This window comes from Anopheles gambiae, chromosome 2, assembly GCF_943734735.2.
Source record: "Anopheles gambiae chromosome 2, idAnoGambNW_F1_1, whole genome shotgun sequence".
NCBI classification, from domain to species: Eukaryota; Metazoa; Arthropoda; class Insecta; order Diptera; family Culicidae; genus Anopheles; species Anopheles gambiae.
In genome coordinates, this window is record NC_064601.1 from 34,380,969 (window position 1) to 34,407,206 (window position 26,238).

General features: G+C 43.7%; 3 protein-coding genes across 10 annotated transcripts in view; 2 read left to right on the forward strand and 1 right to left on the reverse strand.

The window, feature by feature from the left end:
• The window catches only part of LOC4577248 (uncharacterized), a 35,430-nt gene extending 18,822 nt beyond the window's left edge, over nt 1-16,608 (forward strand). For 4 of the 8 annotated variants that reach the window (XM_061648043.1, XM_001230568.3, XM_061648044.1 and 1 more), the window contains exons 3-5: nt 3,240-3,342; nt 6,678-6,803; nt 12,187-16,608. In XM_061648043.1, coding sequence (XP_061504027.1) covers nt 3,244-3,342; nt 6,678-6,803; nt 12,187-12,852 — 891 coding nt within the window. In that variant the 5' untranslated portion in view covers nt 3,240-3,243 and the 3' untranslated portion in view covers nt 12,853-16,608. Of the gene's footprint in view, nt 1-1,868; nt 2,055-2,129; nt 2,222-3,239; nt 3,343-6,677; nt 6,804-12,186 lie in introns of those variants that run through there. The other 4 variants (XM_061648042.1, XM_061648046.1, XM_061648047.1 and 1 more) reach the window with 4 other exon arrangements.
• The window catches only part of LOC1269179 (lysosomal aspartic protease), a 77,367-nt gene that overhangs the window by 5,088 nt on the left and 46,041 nt on the right, over nt 1-26,238 (forward strand). The window lies entirely within an intron of this gene.
• The window catches only part of LOC1269175 (dynein axonemal heavy chain 5), a 24,240-nt gene continuing 14,896 nt past the window's right edge, over nt 16,895-26,238 (reverse strand). The window contains exons 10-16 of the mRNA XM_307780.6: nt 26,092-26,238; nt 23,075-25,941; nt 22,802-22,958; nt 22,427-22,522; nt 22,203-22,259; nt 17,674-17,806; nt 16,895-17,566 (exon numbers count right to left, since the gene is read on the reverse strand). The exon at nt 26,092-26,238 is cut by the window's right edge and continues 2,783 nt beyond it. Of these exons, the coding sequence (XP_307780.6) occupies nt 17,313-17,566; nt 17,674-17,806; nt 22,203-22,259; nt 22,427-22,522; nt 22,802-22,958; nt 23,075-25,941; nt 26,092-26,238 (3,711 nt within the window). The 3' untranslated portion in view covers nt 16,895-17,312. The remainder of the gene's footprint in view (nt 17,567-17,673; nt 17,807-22,202; nt 22,260-22,426; nt 22,523-22,801; nt 22,959-23,074; nt 25,942-26,091) is intronic.

Consider the following 26,238-nt stretch of genomic DNA (forward strand, 5'->3'; position numbering starts at 1 on the left):
TTTCATCACCGAGTGACCTAAAATACTTTCCAATTCTTCGTAACCGATCCCTGCATTACTTCCAATGGTTAACCTAGACGAAACTTATCTGGGTCTGTTTAGTTTTTGTTTTGTTTTGTGCACAAAATATTAGCAACCAATCAACCTACACACAATGAACTGTTTTCTCTACCACAAAGCGCCTGGCTGAGAATGCCAGTGGAGAAAATAGGTTGTACTTTCCGTTTAAGGATAAGTTTCTAAATTACTTTACCACTTTTCCAAGGAAATCGAATACCGAAGGGCAGTCTAGCACAGATTCACTGTTGATCGCGATGGTTCAAGCTACACTGATACAAGGACTATTTTAACGGGGAAATTCACAGTAAGAGAATGGTGTCAGCAAGCTTTTGTAAAAACCGTAAATCCGCATCACCGCGAATGGAGCTGCAAATTGCACCAATGCAACTGTAGTTGAACTTAAATTGTACATTATGGTAGTGTAGGTCAATAAGGCTTTTCTATCGCTCGGCATAATACCACTATCATACGCTAGTCTACTTAGCGTTATGTTGCTGTCGAACAGAACATGAACCCTTAATGCTCATTGATTGCAAATGGAACATAATGCAGGCAATTGCTTTGATATTACAAAAAAATAGCAAAAAAGGGCTTGTGAAATAGCCATCCATCAATAAATCAATTTGCACCTAAAGATCAAAATAGTTTCGACACGAGATAAACACATCTGGTGCAGTGGTGCTGGATCCTCGACCGATCGAACCACCGCTTGGTATTGTATCGTACTTTTTTCAAATACCCTCGTCTCTCAGCATGAGGGCATATAGACTGGGTGGCGTGTACACTTTTGCAATTTACACCTCCGCTGGTCCGAGTTGTCCACCGGATCGATCCATCAATGGGATCAGCAACATGGGTCGTTGGGGGCGACAAAATAATGCCAACCAACGGTGCCAACATTGACGCACAAGGAAACTCATGGCGATCGTGCAATGGTGGCGATACTACTTTTCTAGGTTTTGTTTTTCAATTCCAGTCCCATTTGTTTGCGTAAAGCTGCTTAACATTTTATATTAATTTTCTGTCTAGTGCTGGTGGTGTACTAAAAACTTTACCTTATGTCACGGTGGCTTTCAATAGCTTTCATGGACTGGTTAAAAATAACGCGCATTTGTATGGATGCTCTTAATTCTGTTTTTAAATATAAACCATCTGTTACGTGAACAATTTTGGGCGAAAATTTGTTGTTCCATTTATTAGATGGTTGCCGAAACGTTTCTACCTTTTATGATGATATTTTGGTGTACGCATAGAATTCATTGGCAATTAGGATTAAAATGTTGGTAAAATACTATCATAATACTTTACTGTTGATACTGTTGAAACTGGTTCAAATTTTTATATTTTTGAATGATCAAATTTAGCTTAAAAGACAGAAACACATCGGCCACGAATATAGTGATTAAGCCAAAGCACTTCGTTTAGGATCCTGCCGCATTTAGGCAGTAAAAGTTTAGATATCAATTAATCTAAAAATATCCTGTCATAGTCAACCGTAAGGACACAACTTTTAACACCATAAAAAGAGGTGAGAAAGTACCAAAAATACAACACACATCCATTCTTCCCCGCCTCGTCGTTCGAATGGGAGACACCTGTGCTTCGCGCGGCATACGCCGTTCTGTTTTTCTCCTCCCCAGCGGGACACATGATGTTTATAGCTCACGCAAATATTATTCATCGAAAGGCAAGCAAACCTCCATTCCCTCCTCAGCTCAACAGCCTTCCTCAATTATCAGTGAAGGTAGACGGGGGGACATTTCACAAAACGGGGCTATCACCTGGGCACAGTATTTAAAGAAGGTGTTTTCCGCACTGCTGTCGGTTAGTTTGGTTGGCGAGTGGCAACGATGAAGATCCACAGGTAGTGCTAGTGTGTTGTAAACTTTTAAGGCCTTTGTGTTTTGCTTCTGGTGGCTTAATGTCAAAGTGTTAGTTTCGTACCAAAAAAAAAACATTCCTTAAATAAAGTAAGTGAATAAAAGCAACAAAACGTAAGAGCTAGTGTGACATGCGTGTAAACAAATTTTGGTGTTTTCAAATTGTATTTCATAATTGTAGCTGTTTGCTTTACCAAAGTGAAATGAATAATGATACAACGGTGGTTCACCTTTTCGGTAGGATTAACATCCACCTTTCCGACGTCTCTTTCGCGGTAAAGGTCAGTTTGAGTTGAAAAATGGTGACATGCAATTTTAATGAAGGCGCCCATCATCATGGCGCTAGAAGCCGTGCGTGTACGTGTGCGTGTGTTGATTGATTGCTTTAGCTTCTGGACACAACTTCCTGAACCGTGCACGCCGTGCCAGAAGGTCTGGTGAGTTTGATCTCACTAGCAGCACACGGGGAATAAAAAGTAATGCCAAAAGCAATATCGATTATAGCACGTTGCGCCTGGTATGGTAACGTTTAAATCACATTAAGCAAATTACGGCCGCTTCCGGGTAGCGCGGATGGAGCACCGTCAACCCGTTATGGCCCAACAATTGTTCTCATGTGAACATGAAAATTGAAATTGTTTGCCTTTCTTTTACACCGGCCGAGGTTGAATTATTAATCGAACAAACATGTACATTTGTGACATGCGGTGTTCTGATGTGTGGGCTGAATGCAAACAGAGAAATATCAATTCATCTGCAAAAACAATTTCAAAGCGCCCGATTTAACATTTAATAATCATTTTCAATATTTACTGCATTGTTTCCCGAATAATCTGTAGCAACAGAAAAATGATAATTATTAATTGAAAATTCTCTATTTGCTTTCGTGCCAGAAAGCACTTCTCACCCAAACGATATTAATAGCATATAATAACACTCCGCCCAATCCAATCAAACGCCAGTATCAAAAGCATGAAAAATACATCCCAATCGAAGGTTGATTATTGTTGACCAGTCGCTTATTAGGTGGCAATCATCATCATCACCATCACCACCACCGTGCGCCCAAAAAATGGACCCAAGGACAGCGCAAAGGTTTCACTTGTAATTTAACTCCACCGACTATATTTGTACCGTTCGAATACCAAATATTTAATTGAATCTTTTCATTTTTCGGCCATTCAATGAGGGATACCATTTCGGCCAAGGTTTCACCCTTGCCCTCCATTTCACTGCCAGACGATCGGTGGCTGAGCTAATTTTCACACTTTCATTTCATTTGTCCATTTGTATTCGCAGCAAAATGAAGGCAACCCTATGGCTCTGGACGGCGGTGATGGCGTTGCTGTGCGTAAGCCTGCAGGTGTCCGCCCTACCGTACAGTGACAGCCGCGTTGTACAGGTAAGTTTGTCAAAACTGCTGACGACAGTTCAAGTTCAAATCGCAGGATAGGAGGCGATAGCATTTATTTAGGTTAATGAAATACGAAAGAGTAAGATACCTCCTAGTTTTGATGATTGCACCAGTCAATAAAATAATCTATAATCTGTAAAATTCTTCTGGAAAACTCCTGTAAATTAAATTGCAAAATTTAACTTCAAATAATGTATTGACAACTGTTCTTTAAATTCATTTGAAAATTGAAAACGTTGTGTGCACTACTTTATCGGGTATTAACATATGTATTACATAATCCAAATATCCTATCTCAACGTTTAGATTTAAATTATTATTTTTTTGATGTACAAAACGCCTTAAACTGAACGGAAATCAAACGAAGACGATACAACACTTACTAAGCCTTTCGGATAGGAACGATCAAAACCTCTCTGTCCCGTTGAATCTTCGTCTTGGCGACATCAATCACTCACCATGTTCCATGAAACAATGTTCGTATTTGCAGTTTAAACTTGTACCATCCATCCGGCAATATTTCCTTTAGCCCCGGGGAGCGAGTTTTCCAGCTGACGGATGTATTTGCTTCTGTAGACTTCCCGTAGTGTATCTGCTGCCTGCTCTCGGGAAATCTGTCACCCAAGCAATCAGTCACAGCAATGTCTGTTGTGTGGTTTCTTTTTATCTTGCTGCCACCGCCCAAGGTGTGAACGGGCGAAAAAGAGTGAAATGACAGTAGTTAATTAGTGTGCCTGTCACACAATGCGGCTGGATGCGGCGGCGCGTACAAAACGGATAGCGACAAAACAACATTTAAACCGATTAGAACTAGCGCACGCCTGTTGCTGAGTGAAGCGACCACTAAAGGATAAAAAAATGGATTTAAATTAATTCACACTCATATGCACAGCTGAATGGTTGTTACTGTTTTGTCTATTTTTCAACGACCACACACACTCAACCGTTGGTTTGCTGAGTAGGAAATGCGCAAATACGTTCCACTGAATGGGTTTTGTTTCTGTCAAAACGCTGGTTCTGCCTCACTCACTTCAGCATGAGTGGTTTCACATCTCTTAGCGATAACCGTTGGCAACCAAGCACAACCGGTGGGCGGAAAAAATGTTCACTTACAGGCACAACGGTTTCTAGTGTATTTGCAAAAACGGGGAGAAATCGTTCCCACTCCCAGCCTGTCATTATTAGCGGTCGATGCATAGCAATCGACGCCGGGAAAGCCCAATACTACCCTGTAGTATGTTCGACCCATAGTTGTGTTTATTAGCTTTTTTGAAATATTTACCCACCGCCTGCAATCGATTGACATTTCGGTGAGCAAATATGTCAGAGGGCTGGGCTGACCGTTTGACAGTGCACCGTGGAATGGTTTCACGGCGGTTCGCAGGTGAGTGAGGTAACAAACACACGCTGTTTTTCAATTGCAATAGGTCAGCTCGCCGATGCGTGTATGTGCCGTGTGAGTGCAACTGGTTGACGCAGACATTATATAAAAAACGAAAATTGTAAACATCATTAATGGAGTTATTCAATTCATGTTCTTTTTTTGGTGAATAAATAAACACTTTATTTATGTTTCCGCACAAATGATTGATTCAATCGAATTATAACCAATTTGAAAACAACCAAGCCTTTACCCTACACCAAAACAGCATGCAAGATGACAGTGTTGAAATGGAAACCGTCCCAGAATATTCAGCTAATGTCTAATTTCCCCTGGCTACTGTGTACGTCGCCCCGAGACAGATCCCTTTCCTCGCGTTACCTACGCTTTCCATGGTGGCAAGTTTGAAACAATAGTGCAGCCACCACGCAACTCTAGCCGTACCTGTGCCCTGGCTTTAGCTAGAAATGGTCGACCCGCGCTTAAACGGAACCACTCCCTGGCTGCAACGGACAGTGTTTATGTGATTTATTCAACCGGTTGTCCTCGAGCAACCGAAGTGCATTGGGAAATTGTACCATTTCCACTGTATCCTTGTGCAGGCTGACTTTCCCCTTGCATGCTCTCGCACTTCCTTTGCCTGCCAGCCAGGAACGGTTTAATAGAAATGGTTACAACTGCATCCCAACTGCATGCAGGGGAACCGTTCGTCTCACTGAGCGCTTTCATCCTTTATCAGGCAACGGGTAGACGAACCACTTCTTGCAGGCGGGGTGGGAAAGGCTCGAGGGAGATTGCTGGGTGACCCGCATCACTTCGCAAGTAGACATTTCCCCGTAACTGATGACAAGCACGTGTTGCGGAACGATTGTGCGGGCTTTTCCAATGGTTTCACACAGTACACGCCCGGCCCTTGGCAGCCAATTGTCTCCGCTGGAAAAGGGATACTTAGTGGCGGTACGTTTAGCGATAAAATTAATTTTATGATACAACCACTTGGCGTATGTATGATGGATGGAACGATGTTGAGTGATTTCTAGGTGTTTTCGAGTGTGCTTGAAGGAATGTTCAGAGTCGTTGTGGAAAATATGGTAACATTCTCGGAAAGACTTCCTTTAGATTAGAAAAAGCCACAATTAGACTATTTAACTATCCTTACGAAGTGCGGGTTGTATTTTGTATGTTTTACTTTATGCTTTTGCTTTAAAATTTAAAGCTGTAAATTTGTTGATGATGTTAAAAACGGTCATATTTAACCATACACAATTATAACAGGAATACAGCACATTATATTGCATATCAATAGGCTTACTAAGGACGAAGGAAAGAAATAACTTCCAAAAATAGTAAAGCATATTATGAAATAGAACATTGGATGCTTTCCTATGTTAAACCTATACAAGCTTTCGAGACTTATTCAGTACCACGCAACCGAATAGACAGTTCTTCAGGTGATGGAGGACGGTCCATATGAGGCTTGAACCCATGAGGGGCATGTTATTCAGTCGTACGAGCTGACGACTGTACTACGGGACCGATGACTTTACCCGGCGGGACCCTTTTCCATTAGTTTAGGACATTTAACTTTCGTCTCCTTTACGACCTACGGAGACATTGTAAACATACATGGATGTAGTATATATCTTTTTAATAAAATATTAAGCGTAGTTTGTTTGTTTCGTTTTGTTTATTAAATTATGACTAAATTTGTGTATGTACTTATGACTAAATTATCATGCAAACCAAACCCCGCTTATGAGATAATGAGGCAATATAGATAGGCAAAACCACAGTAACGATTTTGTATCCTTTCGCCCGTTCAAACGGGCAAGAATATGACACCGTGTTAATGACCATCTTTTTCCCCTCCTCCATCATTTTATGCTCACCCTTGGCACGCGGCCTGCCCAACCGATGACCAACCGACGCTCCAACCTGGCAGGAAAACAGTCTACTTTCGCTGAAAAGGACGAAACCGTCGCTGTCGATCGTTAACCCGCTGGATGTGCTACGGCAGCGAATCATCCTCGAGATGGCTCGAAGACAGATGCGCGAAAACACTAGACAGGTAAGAATATTACTACGGCGTTATTACATCGATGAACGTTTTTATTGTGCCAGGGAAGGCAGAAAGCGCAATAAAGAAAGAAATGGCGCGTGTGGGCAGTGATCAGCTCACTCCAGATGATACAGTCATTGTAGCACGTTTGGCGGTCACCATCACCGCAGCCTGCAACATTATCGTTGATGTCATTATTATACCAAACCACATATCGTCGGATTGCTTACCTTCTCGTACGCCAATGCTATAATCGTGTTGCTGTTCTTATTGAGGTTTGTTTACCTGTAGTAGTTTGGCCCAGTCTCTCCCACCCAAGAATATGACAGTAATCCATACGGTGGCGCCTTTCTATCGATGACGAAAGGACTCTTGCTCTCCTTGCACAAGAGTTCCTCTGAAACCCCAAATCCACGTTTCGCGTGGGTTTTATTCAACAAGTGGCAATGGCCATCCGTTCCGGGTAACTTTTAGCAGAAACAACCCCGAAAGCAAACAGAACAGTTTCGGGTGGATGGCTACCATCGCGCAGCTAGCTGTCAACACAGCCGTTGTAATCTCTTCGTTTTATCAGACAACCGTTTCGATGGTCGATTCTTACGTCGAACGGCCTCATGTTACTGTTCCCCCAAAACATGCATACAGGAAAAGGTAACATCATGATTTACACTGTACGATAAGCTGTTTTTTTCTTCGGGACCACCTGTTTGTAGTGTTTGCTTGTTTACCTGTGCAGGACGTGCTGTGCGGGCAGCCGAGCAAAGTGTTACAGTTCATTTATACATTTCATTCAGAATCGGAAAAAACATAACGCATTAACACGTTTTACCGTAACTGGGTTTGCTATTGAAGGAGATAAGTTGTATATTGCAAGTGCTCCTCAGGCGCCGGACGATTGTGAGTGCGTTGGGGGGACCATTTAAACCACCCAACCAGCTAAAGCAGCACATTCAGAACTGCTTCGGGTTGAATCCCACACTGTTGCTTGACCGTTTGATTGCATATTTGATTACCGACCGAAAGAGGTGCCCGATCGTTGCCCGTTTGATATAAAGCTACCTTCGCCGTTTAGCGTGCTGAATTAGGAAAAGCTAATTTTGGTAACGTTCTTGGTGGGGATTCGTATCCGTTTTTCTTCTACCATCACATAGCTTTGTTGCAAAAATATCCTTACCATCACGGTTAGTAGTACGTGCTTCGTTAACGAATGGGAAGAAAGCATCAAAATTGCTTTATGATTTACGACATGTTTTTTTAGTAGTAGTAGTAGTAGTAGTCTGTGCCTTAGGCAAAGCCGAACAACGATGTATAAACTAAATCATGCACTTGTAAATAATACATGTACAGATACAAACAAAATTAAACGTTTTACATTTAGATGAGATCATGTTTATGTTATAAAAAATATTTAAATTTTTTATATTTAAGTGAGTTAATTTAAATAACCTGTCAACGATGTAGGAGCATGTATTTCTTTAGACACCATTAACATTACCAGCAATGCAACTTTTCCGAATGGAAAACTTCATCTTTTGGAGCTCAGAAACACGTGGCTGCTGCTTAACACGCTATATTGTGCTTGCGTCAGACTGCAGCATTTTCCCCAAAATCGATTCTGCACTTTGCATTAACCGAAACTTTGAATGGAAAGCTTTTCATCCGCCTAATCTTGACACCGCATGTGCTTGACAAAATCCATTCCATGGCTTTAAAGTCAGTATAAAACAGCTCTCGTTGCTCGAATCGATTAGTTTCTGATATGGAAATTTAGTTTGTTAGCTTTGAAAACATTAACAAATTGTTTGTATGTGATGGTTTGTTTCTATTGACTAGCAAAATAAAACGTATAAAACAAGATATTTCATCGCGAATGGAACATTGTTACGAGTATCGTATGACCAAACTCTTCCATTTATACTTTCGGTGATGTTTTTATTGCAACAGGATGTGTGGAGATTTTCAAGTGTTTGCTTTTTTTTGTCGAAAGCAAATTGGATTCCGTCCCATATCACTTCAACGATACTTGCCGGCTTCCACCACGCGAAGCATCAAAGGAAGAAGCCCTTGTTATCCTTGTCTTACTTACAGTCGATTGTAGCAATACGTTCGAAAACAAAAAACAAACATTCGTCACCAAGGCGCATCAGCTGACGTTAAACGATTTGAGACAACACACGCGTCAAACAGCAATACGAGCCGTGTTCAGATCCAACACTACCATTAAACTGTTTGTGTTCGGATTCGGATTTGGTCTTCTTGCTCATGGGTGGCTTGCTTCACTCGTTTGGCGGCTCGAACGTGTGAAATCGTCTTCTGAACGTGGAGCGCAATGACGCGCTTACTTCAATTGGCCTCGCCGAGATTAAAACATACATTTCTTTTGATTTTGCATCTTTGGGAGAGGGAAAGGAAGCAAACGAAAGGTCATAGGTTTCCCCAATGCTTTGGCCAAAATAGAAGTGTGATCGGAGAAAATTGTACATTTTAGCACACACTGAATTTAAAACATAGCGCTGTAGGTCCTGGTCACCATAAATACATACACACACATACACATCTGGTAGCTCATTCGTCGTTCGTTCGTTGGTTCGTTTACGCACGCAAATATCCCATCAAACTGTAATGATCCCAATTTGCTGCGCTAGCGAGCTTGCTCTGTTGCCTACTGAACTGAACCGCACGTCAGTGGCACGTCGCGGCTCGGCTGGATGAAATGTATATACGGTACGTGTGAGGTCTCGGAGTAGTGGGCGTGCATCATTACCAGCAGCAGTAGAAAAAAAAGTGGTGGCGGAAATGTAAATTGTTATTTTGGTGAAATTTGACACGATTTCGATTTGATGGCAATGTCGCTCTTCGGAGCAATGGTGTTGCGCTGTGGCTGTGTACAACGACGTTAAGGAATGTTTCGTTTTTAGACAGGGCGTAAAAAAAGGGAGCGAAACCCATACGAATTTGATAGCAGATTGTAACATTAGTATATTAACATTGATTAACAGGAGGATTAGGCAAAAGCAAAGATTTTGACATTGAGCAAGAAATTTATGAATTATCTAAAATTAGAACATTGCCTAGAGTGAAGATCCAAATTTGGCAAATAGAACCTTTCCTACGCCAATTAATGTGCCAAGAAAAGTGTACGTCTATCGAGGGAAGGTTAAAATAAGTATGAATACGTGTACAGAAAAGCAGAGATAATATGGTTATTTGTTTTTTAAGGTTTCAGATAGGGTTTTAGGTTTCGGATATTTGTTATTTATTAATTAAAATTCACCGGACCTCGATATCTATGATTTAGTAGTTTTTCAGTTATAGTTTTTGTCACGTTCAATTTTAAGTTCTTCTCTTCTTCTTCTTCTTTGGCTCAACAACCGTTGTCGGTCAAGGCCTGCCTGTACCACTAGTGGGCTTTGGCTTTCAGTGACTAATTGATTTCCCCCCATAGCAGGATAGTCAATCCTACGTATGGCGGCACGGTCTATTTGGGGATCGAACCCATGACGGGCATGTTGTTAAGTCGTACGAGTTGACGACTGTACTACGAGACCGGCTCCAATTTTAAGTTAAAACAATTAAAACATAGAAGGTCGCACGGCACGAATACTATTTAACCAATTTGAGGATTGAGAACCAATGGAGGAAATAAATTAACTCAGTACGTAATACATTTTATTTTAGCATATTAAAAGATAAAAATGTGAACAACAAAATTAAAACTTTGTGAACATACAGGTGTCCCCCGAGATACGACTGTATTTGGGACCGAAAAAATGTCCCAATACAAGGCGTAAGTCGAAAAAGTCGTATGTCGAATATCTATGAATATAAAGTTTATAACCGAAGTTGAAGAGTTGGAATTTATGATATCGTGTATTTTATTTAAAATAATGTTCGATAATGTAATAATTATATTTTAAAAACCGTCCACAATATAGATATTCAAGATAGGGTAGTTGTGGAATCTTTGGAAATGTATGTATAACGGTTATCAGCCCAGATATTCAAAAAATACATAAATTTCTTGTCAATGACAACTTTTAACTGTCAAAATCAAAATCATCGTATCTGCGAATCGTCGTAACTCGAGGGGGTCGTAACTTGGGGGACGCCTGTAATTTTTTATCCCTCAAATAAATGACCTTTCGATGGTAGGACTTTAATGCTCTTATTGACAATTTGTTCTATAATTATTGACTAAACAATGAAAGTACTTAGTTTCCCCAAGACTACTATTATTCAGTCCAAGTTTAACCATTATTCAGCCAATACTTATAAACAAATCAATACTTAACAATTGAAGATAAACATAGGACAGGTGTCAAGAGAATAAACTGAGCCTCGGATGCCTAATGTCTCGGTCAGTTTTTCACATCATCAAACATATTGTAAGGTTAATGTAGCCACTGAACATTGATTCTCGATTGTTTCACCTACATAAACAAGATGTATCGTCCAGTTTTCATTTGGAAATAAGTTTAAAACCATAATTAACGTGCCTATTATTATCAGACCACATTAACCAATACAGATCTCCGTACCAACACACAAATATTTCGCTTTATCACTGCTGAAGAATAATTTCTGCTCTAAAAAAAACGATATTGTCTGCCACACTTCCTGAGCGCCTCAATACCCGATGTACACACGCTATCTTTGAGCTTTGTTTTGCATTAATGCCGCTGCAGCTGTACACATTTGAAACAAGGCACACGCAGCAAGACGCTGGTAAATGGAAAATCTCTCTCCTGGCAATTGTGGCTTGCCGGAGCCACCGGCATGAATTGGCTGACTTAATCAACCACGGCTAATGATGATGCCGACCGGAAATGATATTTTCCCATTTCCTTCCTTCCTTCTTTCCTCCAGTCACATCCTTCCATGTTTCGTCTACCATGATCACTGTGAACAGCAATGAAATTATTCCGCGTGGGATTGGCTCGTGTCAGGAAATGGAATAAAAATCTCAGTTCTTCGGTACACCGTAGTCGACACGGGGCTGTGAACTACCTCGAACACGGAAAAACAATCGAGCGAGATAAAGAGGAAATGATGGGAAAAAAGCACACAGTATATTAACAAGCAGATGAATGCAAGTTGGTCGTGCTGCATAAAATTATCCACAGAATTGTCCCCGGCAATAGAGGTTATTCTGGAAACAAGAGAAGGGAGCTATCATGAAACTGTTTGGCATTCATTTTCGTGTTTTAAAAAATGATGAACTGCTCGGTGACCGTCACTATACAGAGAGGCTGCAAACGGCTTCTTTTTTTGTCATTGAAACGTAACACTAAAACACACTTTTGAAAAGTGGCTTTTTAATGATTGAGTGATGATTATCATCAAATGTATATTGCATTTAAATGATTGTTTTCCATGGTTATTCCAATTCCAGGTCGAGCTGAATAAGGCACTGCTGAGGGAAATCGGTAAGCGAAGTAGCAACCTGTACGATGGTTCCGAATACCCACCGGACTACACCTACTACGACCGCAAGCTGTACAATCAGCACGTCCAACCAATGCCCGACCGCGGCAGTCCCGCCGAGGATGAGCTGGAAGCGGTCGTCGAGAGCCTGCTGCGCAACCAAGGACTGACCGCAAGGGACGGCAATTACCCCGGCAAGCTTCAGCGAACACGCTTCATCAATGGTCGACCAATGCCCGCCGCCGCCGCTAGCCTTCGTGGAATGGCGAGCAACCCGATGGCTCAGCACGACCAGCCCCAGCAGCTAAGCAGTCTTTTCAGCAACGAGGAAGAACGGGAAGATCTCAAGACAAAGGATCAAGCTCTCAGGCAATCGCTCTCGGTGGGCCAGGATCTGGACCAGACGAACGGTGGCAACGGTGAAGAGGACGAGGATCAGGACGGGCACCAAGCAGGACGGGTCAGTGGTACCGGTACCGGTGTATTGAAGCCCATGCAGGACACAGACAACCTGCTGGAGCAGCCCAACCAACCATCCGTGTCATCGCTGTCGTCGTCGAGTGATCGAAACAGTGGCACCGAGTTTGGACCACGGTACGTCTACGGTATGTACAAGAACCGATACGCCAACTAAATCTTCGATGCACACGCGCACACAGTATCGACAACCCACACGACTACATGACGCCACTCTACAGGAACGGTTCTGGAAACAAGCACCTATCTGCGTAACGTAACGTTTGACCCAACAGGTACACTGTATATCCTAATTGCCAAAACAGAGGAATAAGAGGAAGAAGATGAAAAAGGAGAAGTGCAAAAAAACACTAACAAAAAAAGAAATACAAATTCAAAAGAAAGGATAGGCTCAACACAGCGACAAGTTCGTAGGTCGCTCGCTTTTATTCAATGGACTAATAAAGACACAAAAGAATATTACTACAAACCAACCAGAACAACAACAAAAACAAACATACACAGCTACATTGAAACCCTTTTACACTAGCGAGAAAAAAAAAGATCAAAATCCCCTCTATTTACACACATTTAGATACTCTTAATAGGGAGCTGGTATTTCACAGACGGTCCTACCGCATGGAAAGAAAATCGCACGAGTTAAATCAATAATCCTTGGCTTAATTTGGAGAGGAAATCTGTCCTCAGAAACACAGTTATCATACGTACTAAAGCGCTTGAACACACTTCAAAACGCTACCAAGCATCCTTCCCTCATTGATAGATAGTCACCGAGCGTACGTATCAAGGACTTATGACGTTGGCGAAACCTTATCGCTGGTATGGATCGTTTTAACGGACCTCGGGAACTCTTCAAGTTCAAGAAGCGGGAAAACATAAGTTCAATTTCACTGACATTTTGTTTAGTTTTGGCTTCCACTACTCATCCAAATGATTTGCGCCTAATAGCTCACCGTTGTGGCGTTGCTTGATGTTTGTTTGCTTCAAGACAACAAATGTCACCAAATGTTCACCTATCAGTCAAGGTTGCCCCTTTGATCGTTTCTTCAAAAGGCAGCAATAGAGCAGTTAGAGCTGTCTAGCCGATTGTCTGTATGACCCGTAATGTGTCTAGAAATATTGAAGCGTTAAATTACGCGACCCAATATCATACTGCTTCTCGAAAAAGTGCTCCAGGTACTTGCTTGCATGCATGAGCTGATACAACGAAAACCCGCACCAAGGCCGGGATGCACTCTACTCGATGCGTGACACGGCACCATTTGGCAGCCGGGTGATAAGCGTTATAGGTCTATTTTTGTTTGGGTAATATTATTTCGTTTATTAAACCATCCCACCGACAAAACGGCACCTTTTCCACATCCGTTAAGTACACGGCAAGGCAAATGTGTGAACCCCGCGTGTGGATGGTGCGGAATTTCCTCTCTTGCCAAAGAGCCTTATCGCTTTTGTTATGGCAGTTTTCCTCGCATGCTGCTCTCGAGTGTAAGCAAGCATAATGCACTACACCATGAATAAATCCTACCACCGCCGTTGACGCTTTCCACCGTATTGCCGGAGGTCGCCTAATTGTTCATAATTCTTCACATCGCGAAAGTAAGTACTTTTTACGCTGCTGTCTGCTTTCATGCTGGAGCCGGGTTGTTTGAATACAGTTTTCGTTTCACTGTCTCCCTCTCGGTGAAATTTTCCCACCGTTTTGGTATGATCTTTTCGGATGTTTCTTCCGCATTCCATCCACACAAGCGGAGGTGACACTCGAAAGAAGGCAAAAAAAACTGCCCCAAAAGTGCAGCAGGTGGAAAATTGTTACGGAACCCAAAAAAAAACCCCTCAGCCTTTCTCAGACAAATGAAAAAGGCGAAACGGTTGGCTGTAACGTCACCAGCGTTACACTGGGGGTTGGAATAGGCCAAACATGACTGTTGCTGCTGCTGCTGGGAAGCGATCATTTCACTTCGTACCAACAGGGGAACAAAAACGAAGTAGCGTAGGACTGAAGCGTGATGGTTGGCTTGGCAACCTTGAAGCAAAGCAGAGAGCCGCTGGGAATGCCCACTATGAGCGTGAAGTATGCGTGCTTTGCCATCATTTGACAGACTTTATTGATGCTGGGCGCTTTGCACCATTCTTCATATTGTTTTTTGGTTGTTTCTTTTTTTCTTCTTCATTTTGTTTCTATCATTTCTTGAGAGCGCCGGAGAACCGCTAAGGATTAGCTGAGTGGTATTTCGAGAGCATTCGCGCGCACATTAAATCTTGTGGCTGGCAAGACTTTGTGCGGTGTGGAAGCTTCTCATTGCTAATGCAAGCGCTCAAAGGTTCAAGCACCGGTCAGTGAAAGCACCCGTCATCGCAAACGTCATAAGGCCTTTTTCGTTGCAATGTCCTGATAATCAGTGTGATGTCCTTTAATAGTCTGTATGCTAACCAAACTAGAACATCTCCATTGGCTTGATGGAAGATTTTTATTTCCAACTGCAGTAAATGATTTTCATACAAACAACATTCTCTTCTGCACCGAAACATGTAAGTATGTGTCTTTAGGATAAAGTTGCAATAATTTTTAAAGAAAAACTCAAACCACCAAATAAGAGTTTAGTAGAAACAAACTGAAAACAAAACATAGTTCTTCATCCTCAAATTTAGAGCGCTTGATTTTGTAAAGTGTAAACAAACCGCTGACCGCCAAAAAAGCAAACAACGCATGTATAAATAATTTATTGAATAAACAGTAAAAACCAAAACAAAACAAAAAAGACCCCATTCATAAACTATCTCGCGTAAGGGTCATGGATTTAGCAATGGCAGGAAAGCTTATCTCCAGTAAGCGTCAAAAAGCCCAGAAATGTTTTTTTTTTTCTCGTGCTCCTGGTCAAGTGGACCAAAGCCGAGGACTACACCGTTTACTGAGGTTCCGCGTAGCGAAACTAGCAAGCCTAATAAGAAGCAGGGAAATGGAATAAACAATAGAAAGTAAAATAGTGTTGATGGAATGGTAAAGAGCATTCACACGTAGAAAACAAACTGAAACCCAAAACTAAATAATAAAAACGGATACGGATAAGAAGAGAGCAAACGGAATGCAAAACATTACTCGTAAGTACGTTAAATCAACGGAGGAGAAGGGAAAGCTTTTCACGGATTACACCATGCAGGCTGCTGGTGAACGGGGAACGGTGAAGAGGAGTAAAGATTGTTAAATCAAATGCTATACGAATAATCATTTCCGAGACGAAGGGGTCGATGGATCTATACGCAGGAATAATGGACCGTTTCTTAGTCCGTTATTACGCGGTAAAACGATGAGCTAAGCCCGCTAGATCATAAACATAATGTTACAACATGGAGCAATGCGAAAGGCAAAGCTGGACAACTAACACGAACACTAAGAGGCTTACTCTTTTTTTTTAAATCTACCTATCTGCACTGGCATCAAGAAGGGATAAGCCAACGAAACGAATGGAAAGATTACAAAGAATGTGCGCGATGCGTGTGAGTGGAGCAAATGAATGAAGAGCAAACGACATTAAGAGAATATCCGGACATTTAACTGGCAAAATTTACTGAAAAAAAACAATACAAATTACGCTACACAAAACAAAACAGCTGATAGAGTGAACCTTTCCTCGAACGCTACTGGCCCTAACACATTCGTGTTGCCAAACCTATTGCGCTATTGTACATATATTCTTGACGTCTTTAAAAAAACAAAACCATTGATTCGCATCTAAAAATAGCATACCAAGGCGAGCTAATCCTAGCAAACTCAAACCAATGATTGACGGGGAGGTGAAAAGCGAACAAAGGAAAGAAGAAACTAACCTATCAAAGCAAAGTTTCCAAATCTCTAAACCAATCTAAACCAAAAACAAATGGTATAAAATAAAGAATTTAATTTCTACAAGCAGCATGTTATTTGGGAACCTAAAAACAAACCAACAGCCGAATTTTGTCGTAGGATTTGTTGTTTTTCCAATTAATTCCCTTAAAATGCTAACCTTCTTGAAGCTAAAAACACGTCGATGACAATACGAACATGAGAACGAATGATGCAGGAAATGGTAAGTAAAAGGTAATATATATTTAATTATACAAAAAGAGTAACACCGCTAGAGTCCACCGAGTTGTTGTTATAGAATAGAAAAACTTACCTTCGCAAATTTTCATTTTTTTTCAATTCACAATTAAACATGAAATTTGTGCGTTAAAAACAGTTTCTATTTCTATGTGTTTCACTCAACTTTTGTTACACTGGGTAAGACTTCTAGGCTTTACTAAACAACACACTAACTGTGAACTAAACAATTCATCAATATCACCTCAAAGCTGCATTACAATTGCATTTGTTTTTTGTTTTAAACAGTCTTTTGCTAACAGAAAATTTATGTTGTATCATTGGAATATTCAATAACTTATTTTTTGTAATTTAATAGAAGGTTGTGGGTTTGAAACAACCCTACCATCCTTGTAGCTAAAAATCACCTTGTACCAAACGATGCCCCTTTTTCCAGAAGGAAACTGTGCAGTTCTAAAAATTGTCCCCTCCCAAAGGTGACTGTGGAAAACACTTTGTGCAAATAAGATATTCTCGCTGCCTGCCCACCTTAGTGGACTTTACTTAATGTCGCAAAGCAGCGCAACGCCCCGCAGCGTCCAGTGGCGTGGATTAAAGTCCGTCTCGAAATCGATCGATCCGACGTACTTCTGGTCAGTACGCTGGGGCTTCCGGTAGATCGGACACTCGTACAGCCGCGGATCCTTCCCGGCGGTGGTGTTGATCGCGTATATGTAAATCACCGGCATCTGTTCGTACAGCACCTTCGGCTTCGATTCGATCAGCTTGCCACTGCGCCGATCCAACGATGCACCTACGAAGGGAAAGAGGAAAGGTTTTGCGTTAGAGCAACGGGTGGCAATATTTGAAAAGAAAGACAATAATAATCCAGCCTTCCAGCAAGACGACGAAGAGGCACACCTTCCAAAAATAAACCATATACGTAGACGCCCTCCTGCGGTGGATCGTGGATGTCTTCCTTGTTGTGGCGGGTAATTTGATTCTGCAGCACCACGGAATCCAGGGCCCAGCCCTTGTGGGCTCGCGTTACCTCCTGTAGATAATGTACAACGGGGTCGGGGGAATGAAAATACACAGAATACAACGAGCGAAATTGTATCATTGCGTAATATGATGGATTTTAGAACGTTTTCGGACAGGACAATAAGGACTTGCAGGGTAGCGGTAATTGTATTTATAGCTTAAAATACCAAAAATAATAGATAGGAATAGCAAATTCAAAGAGATTCACACCCATTTAGCTACCAAACCGTTGTTTACTTTTGATATTTTGATAATTCAAACAAATCATGGCTCAGGCTAGTATCTACATCTTGGATCTAAAGTCCAATTATAAGCTCAGGCTTATCGCATACCACTTCAAATCATTACTTAGCTGTAGCTTTAAGCTCAAACCACTCTTAACTTCATTGCTGTTCCAATTAGCCAACCTAACCCACCATAAGCCAGCGGTAAGAAACCATCATCATCATCATCATCATCTGTGGTTTCTTAGCTTTGATCTCTCTTTACCTTGGCTTGTTGAGGAAAAAGCTTAGTAAAAACACTTCATTTTCCTACCACCGGATATCGCACTAGAGCCGCACTCTCTTCCACACACAAAAAAGACTAACAACCCCCTGTTTCATCGCAGCGGGTAAAATGCTGTAAAAACGATTGAATTTTCCAATCAACCCACTTAAAGCGGTTAGACTAAGAAAGGAAAGGGCTCTTCACTTGGTTGTACGAGGTTGTATTGTAAAGCTTCCCCACACACCTGAGCACGCCGCTCGCCAATGAAGACGGTAACTCAATTGGCCACCGAGCTTGCAACGGCTTGCTTGGCCAGAGTCCGACCACAAGACGTTACGTTCCGGGCACGACAACCGGTCCTTTTGTTTACCGCTCGTTAGTTGTTACATAAATCCGACCAAAACGGTTGCTTAGCAGTCGTCGGCCTGCACGTACCTCTACGGTGTAAGGATACATCCTTACCTATCCCTGGTACGCCACACTCGTACGCCACATCTTTGCTGGCACTCGCTCGACGATTGAAATTCTTCTCGCAACGTGACCTGCGATATCATGCCCTGCCCTCCCTATGGCTGAAGGAAACCCCGCAAAACTCTAACATGCAACTTAAACAAAATGTGTCACAGTTTGCAAGGAGCAGTGAACTGTTTAGCGGGCACAGCGGACCCATTCGCGCGGCAGAACGCTAGAAAGGGAAACTGAATGATTGTTTACGAAGTGTATTCTAAACCGGTCGTTGGTGTTTTACGATAAAAAAAATATAAATAGCTTTAAGTTCCTTAAGGAATGTTTTACATTGCTTTATATTGTTTCGTAAGCAATGGTTGCCAAGTCATTTTGAGAAAGTTTAGCTTGCATTTACGTGTACTGTTTTATGTTACTTAAACATATTTCTTTTATTTTCGATTGAAAATAATATTCGTTTTCATCTGAATAAAGATTTTTGATATTTGACGTTTAAAGCTATATCATCGGCGATGTGATTCTCGCTTTTTGATTTATCACCCTGATAGTGTTAAGCACACCACGGCACGAAACTCATACCACCGAAAGCTCTGCCGTAAATCGTCGCAAGGTGGCGACACAAAACACACATGCGCCTGTATAGTCTTCCTCTTAACTGAACTGTATCAGCTCTACCGAACCTTGCTTCTGTTCATTCACTCGAGAGGAGTAAGTTCATCATCATCCTCATCATTATCATTATGATTGTAATCGACTCACAGTGTCACTTCGTATCGTCTCGCTCGCTATTCCAACACCCATTGCAGAGTAAATTACATTTTAAAGTACTCCCAGAGTTTGTGACCCTTCAACCTACCGCACGCTCTTCGTACGTATGCGAGAACACACAAGCGTCCCCATGTCAGCTATTTTCCCGTCATCGGTAGGAAATAATTAAAATGCAAAACAAATACTTAACCAGCTTAAACTGTGAAGGCTAATACTAATTGCGATGTCACTACGGTTAAGTGAACATTTTCCCATCCGTCCGGATGGTGGGAAGCACTCTCGCCGCCTGACGACGCACGAAATGAGATGCTAATGATTAAATTAATCCTTCACGATGCACCGTACACGCACCGAACGCACGCTGAGGCCTGTCTGCTGGTGGATGGTGACCGATCCAAAACAGTCCATCACGCTTCCGTCGTTCTGTCACACTCTGGGGTTTCCCTGGCCCGCTCAAAATGACGTCATAGGTGCAGAACAATAGGCACGTCCGTTCCGGCTAACCCGTGCCGCCTGCTCGTATATCTTACCAGGCGAGGGTTTTATGACACTTTCGTGCCTGTCTTTGCACATTTGCGAAGCTTTCACCTGCTTGCGGAACGGCTACATTGTGTATGGATGGTTCGGGGACGGGGATAAACGAGGACATTTTCCATAATGTGGTGGTAAAACCCTGTGTTTACTGTGTCGAATATGTAGCTGTAATATGTAGCCGAAAGGGGGCGGTTGCTTTGGTATTTCGCATAGAACGCATAGGAAGAGGTAAAGCGAATAATACACTCTGGCTCTTTGTAAAATATGTATCGCTTAGTATGACGCCACAAAGGTAAAAAGACTCTGTTCTAAGACGATGATGGTGTTAGTGTCAAATAGGATTAGTAGGGTATTTAGAATGATGCTAAACATTTTCCAGTAGATTACAGAGACTTATATAGACGAAAAATCTATCAGGTACAAATACTACAATGTGTCGAACATTGTAGCTAAAATTGTCTTTTTAGAAAAAGTTAACAAACCTATACAGTGGTGGGTATTCAAAATCGGAAACTTCCAATTCGGACGCTCTTTCTACCATGAAGAATGTCTTTATATTCCCCCCGTTATTCCCAAATAAAAGTTTATATTTGTTTCTTATTTTACATTCCCGTGTAGAAAGGTAATAAAAGAACCCCACTGCACAGTTTTCATGGCGATTTATCATTCTAGGAAATTGATATATGGATCGCAGAGAAAGAGCTCCTGGACTTCGATGTGAATTTTGTAAAATTGTCCGATTTTGTATTGCAAAAAAAATATTTCTGGTTTATGTTTATTTAATTTCTAGTCTATAACCATTTAAGTTTTTTTAATTACCATTGAAGTAAGTGAAACATTTCAGCTGCTTTGCTTTAAATAATTATGCGTTACCAACACATTATTTAAAATTAAAATCCGTCTCTTTAAACTCTTAACAACGAGCCCAAATATTATTCTTTTTTTGGCACAACAACCGTTGTCGTTCAAGGCCTGCCTGTACAACTAGTAGGCTTGCCTTTCAGCGACTTATTGATTAGCCATAGCAGGATAGTCAATCACGGTCCATGCGGGACTTGAAACCATGACGGGCATGTTATTAAGGCGTACGAATTGACGACTCTACCACGAAACCGGTTAAAAATTACGTTCTTTTATAAAACCTATCGCACAAGCAAAAACACTGTTTTAGCAAGAAATTTACAAATTTTAATGGACTTCATGATTCAAGTTTTCTTGTGAATCATGTGAATTGAATGAATTAATGAATATAATTCTGATATCTGATATCTGTTGTCCGAGGAAATTCATAATACAATACCACCCGACTGGTCCTATAGATAGCATATAATTTAACTCACTTTAAAAATATGTATGATTTCCACAGGCATTAAGACGACAAAAAACAAACTACCTTACTGAACAATAGCTGCTTTAGCTAATATCCCATCGTGTTTGACTTTTGACAAATGATTCATAGCCAGCCACTGCTCAACCTAAGGAGGTACTCCACAGCTCCAGCTAATGTTAATCCTAAACACGATCATAATAAAGCCCGTGACCGTACCAGTATTGTTACCCGTACGTGAGCGGCATCACTGTTTGCAATCAGGTGTTTATCGATCTGCAGCGCTGAACCCCAGCACAAGCCGACCAGGGCAATGATGAAGGTTAAGGATGATATTGATGCAAGAGCATCTCACGCCACAAAGCATCGCACTACCCCCGAACGACCCAATGGGAATTGTCGCCGCAGAAGCAATACTAAATTTGTATTCTCGACTTATGATCCCAACCGCGGCAGTACCGTACTTGATGCACACACTTTCCCAGTTTTACAATTGTGGTAACGACGGTTGAGCGTGTTGTGTATGAAATCGGAAACCAAACAGGCAGCCGTGCCGGTATAGCGGGGTGTTGGTGGGTGCTTTTCTTGCTCATTGTTAACAGACCTGACGAAGGTTTTGCATTTGGGGATGTAAACAGAAAGGCGGAGTGTTAAGTGTCGCTCAGTAAGTAAAGCCCAGCTGGGTGTCTGCTCTTCTGCGAAGCAGAATGTGTCACATAGTTTGTTTCCACTAATGCACACTACACAACCAACCCACCAAACACTACACCGTTCCACCGTCCCATGAGAAGCAAAAAAAGGTACACACACAGCAACGTCTTACCTGTCGCATTGCGGTTAGGAAACCCTGCTGGTTGAAGAATCCCGTCATCCAGAAAACCTGCAACGAAAGCAAGGAAGACACGGAGAAGGGCATAGGGAAACGGGATGGGAGATGAAGGAGGAGGAGGGCAAATCAATGAGCATAAAAAAGGAAAGCCAACATTACTGGTTCCGTATCATTTCCGGTGCGAATGCGGGTGGTAAGCGTTCGCGTCCGCACACTACCTTCGGTCGGTCATTGTTAATCCAGGTGCGGAACTGTTGATTCCTTTCCAGCAGCTCCGTGTACCAGAAACCGAGCGTCGTCGACTCCCATGAGATCTGCCACGAGGAGGAGAAGGTAAGTGGTGAGAAGCAAAGAAGCGGAAATTTTATCGAAATTATGTTTGCAGCATAAAAGCGCACTGGAATCATTCTTCATTTCGTTTCAAAAGAAGCGCAAGCGGAACCAACACAAACACACTAAGCGAAAGGAGACAGTTGTGGTAGAATATTCAATGCAATTTTGAAAGAGATAAGGTTTTTTTAAATTATTAATTATTTAAGCATGCAAATAAAATGTATTTATTGGTACAAAAAACGAGTGAGATACACAATTACCTTCTGCCAACGCTCCGGGATGCGAGCGTCGTACATGGCGTCCAGCGACTGGCGCAGATACTGGCTCATCACGATCGTACCATCGATCGCCAGCTTCAGATCGCACAGATTGTTGTACACCGTGTTGATGACACGCTGCATACGATCGATTTCTTGTCTAATGTTAAAGCAGATGTTAAGGTTATGTGCAACTTTTCCCTTTAATTCCCCAACCCCCTTCATTAACCCCCCCCCCCCACCCCCCTCTCCATCCACTCTCAACCCAGCACTTACCGCAGGAAGATATTCATCGGCAGCAGTGCACCCATACGGGTGAGCGATTCCTTCACCTCGAACGCCACGTACTGCGGTGGCAGCTTGCGCAACATATCGCTCGCCAGCTGAAACACGATGCTTTCGCGCGTCTCGCCGCCGCCGCCACCGCCCTCCTTCGGCTGCACGCTAAGGATCGTGTCGAGGATGCCCTTCGCCGTGTTGATCTGGTACGTAATGTCCGCGTTCGGGTGCAGCCCGAACACTTCCGGCGTGTCGGTCGGCGGCAGCTGATTGATGTAGTCGACGTACACCTGGATGTTGCGCGAGATCGGCACCCGGTAGCCCTTGTAAAACTCGAAGCTCGGCGTCAGCAGATGCTCGCTGAACCACACCTGCGTGAAGGTGGTCAGCAGCCGCTTGTCGAAATCGTCCGTCACGCGCCCACCGTACATGACCTCGCCGAGCATGTAGCAGAGCGTCTGCCACGATACTCCCTTCTTGGGGTCCATCTCGTCCAGGTGGTTTTGGATGAACTGTACGCTGGCGGAAAAGTCCGCCTGGTTGAACTCGTACGGTATGTTCCATCCGAGCGGGCCAAACTTGCGCCGCTCCTGAACGACACAGTGCAGGAAGGCAACGGTGTACAGCAACGGTGGCCACTGTGGCGCGGACGTGTAGTCTAGGTAGTCCTGGGTGAAGGCGAGATAGCTGCGCTTCAGGCTCGCCCGTATGCCCTGGGGCGGTTCGTTCGTAAACTTGATCGCCATCTGCAGCAAGCCTATCGGGAACTGGGGGTGCGTTTCGGTCGTCACCCACAGCCGGAACGAGTCGGCCACGTGTTCGGTTTCGATCAGCACGTCAATGATCTCGTTGCAGAAGCTCAGCGAAAGGTGCACGTTTTGCAGCAGCACCCAGCCACCGGACGCCATGCACTCGCCCATCAGCTTCCGCGCGTGGTACTCCTGGCCCTGGCCCATCGAGACCGTCTTCAGCACGATGCCCTTCACCTTGGCCAGGGCGGCGATCTGCGTGGTCGGGTCGGAACCGATCGACAGGATGCAGACGAGCGGGGTGCGCGGTTCCGACTCCGACCAGGTGACCTCCAGGTCGAGGATGTGCATCTCGCCGTACTCCTGACCAAGGGAAACTTCGATGTATCGGCGCGCCTGGGATATCGTCCGGTCCGGACTCCAGGAGCGGATCAATAGAAGCTTCCGAAAGACATCCAGCTCGTGCTCGTAGTCGCACGGTATCACCTCCAGCTCCGGGCGCTCCGTCTCGTACCAGTTCTTCCACTCGCGCTCGTTGTACTCGATCTTCTTCAGGAGGCCCTGGAAAGTCTTGAGCTTGCTGATCTCGACCAGGTTCAGCCACGTGATGTCCAAAATCCATCGGAAAGGCTTCGGGGCGACCCCGTTCAGGTCCAGCGAGGCACCTCCCTTGACGAACGCCATGAACTCATCGTGGCTGATGTTGCCCTTCTGGTAGTCGATCTTGATTGCTAGCATCAGCGTAAACAGCTGCTTGTGCCGCTCGTACAAAGAGCGACTCGTGAAGGCCCACACCTCGTACGTCAGGTACTTCAGTATGATCTGGATGCGTTCCTCCGTGATATTGCTCTTCGTCGACTTCGTGATCGAGTTGTCAAAGATGATGAGAAACTGTTTCAGCGAGTTCTGGTACATCACGTTCACGTTCGACATCTCGACGATCAGGAAGTACAGGATGGAGCCGCGGGCCGCCACCGCCCGGAACTCTTCGCGCGCGATCATGATCTTCTTCTCCGTCACCTCCGATATCTTGAGCTTCTGGTTCACCTCCTCGGCGGTGGTTTTCGTCTCCTGCAGCACCTCGATCAGCGCCTCGTCGTCCACCAGCGAACCCTCGGTCGACGTCAGGCGGCAGAGCAGATTGCCCTCGAGCTCCTTCATGCTGCGCTGGTTCTTCATCACGCTCTCGAACAGCTGGACCCGCTCGGCCTCGAGCTCTGACTTTTCCATCAGTATCACACGCCCTAGCAGCTGGTCCTCCAGGCCGCGCATAGTCACCGTGAAATCGATGATCGATGTCTTGGAGCTGATCTCCGGGCTGAACGGTGGGTTCGGCAACTTCGTGGTGATGTACAGCATAAAGCCGGGCATCACGTCACACTCCTTGTCGCCGACCAGCACCTTTTCGATCGAGCCCGACTTGATAAAGTTCTTCTCCAGCACATTGTCAATCACTGGGTCAAGCTCCATTCCAACGTCCTCAATCAGCAGTGGCCTGCCAAGCGAGAGGCTGTCTTCCAGATGCGTGCGGAAGTACTTGTGATTTAGGGACGTGATCTGCAGCTCGTTCTGATCCTCCTTCGACTTGATCCACAGCTTGCCCTGCGTCTGTGGATCGATCAGCAACGGGTAGCTGCTGGATTTCGTTACGATCAGTGCGTTCTGCACCGAGAGCTCATCATTCGGTAGGCCCTGCAGGTTCCACTCGGAGATGGTGGCCGAGTCGACGAGCATGTTGATGATGTTCAGGTTCGCCGTGAACGGAATCGTGCGAGTCTTCAAAATTTCCATCCACGTTTTAAACAGTGTGCCGCGGAACTCTTGGTTGTAGGGGCCACAGTATGATAGGAATCCGGTCGCGAGCAGTACATCGCCCACCAGCTTACCAAGCTGGATCTTAAACTCCTTGCTCTGCTGCGTCCAGCGAGCCTTTTCACCGCCCAATCCGTTGATCAGGGCCGTGGCTGCGGTCATTTTCCGCAGACAACTGTTGGCCGCATCCGTCAAACGTTGCTTCTCCGACACGGCGGCATCGTACTGATCTTTCACCTTCTGCAATGCCGCTTCTCGCTCAGCAAGCTGATTTTCAGCCGCTGCCAAATCGTCCATAGCAATCTACAGGAGAGGAAGAAATGAATGTATCGTGCGGTACCATGGGCGTACATGGTACGTGCAGGATACGGTTGAATAGCTACTCCCCATCCCCAACCGGCTGCAATTTCCCCAACTTGTTTGACCCAACCACCCACACCCCATCAAACATACCCTTAAACGTGCTTCCTGTAGCATAAGGTTAGCCTTCAACGGCAACACCTCCTTGTTCACGCCGTGAAAGAACGCCATCGCTTTCGTCCACGACAGCAGCCCGGCGACGTCACCACAGACGCGCCGTGCCGTGTCCATGTTGTAGTC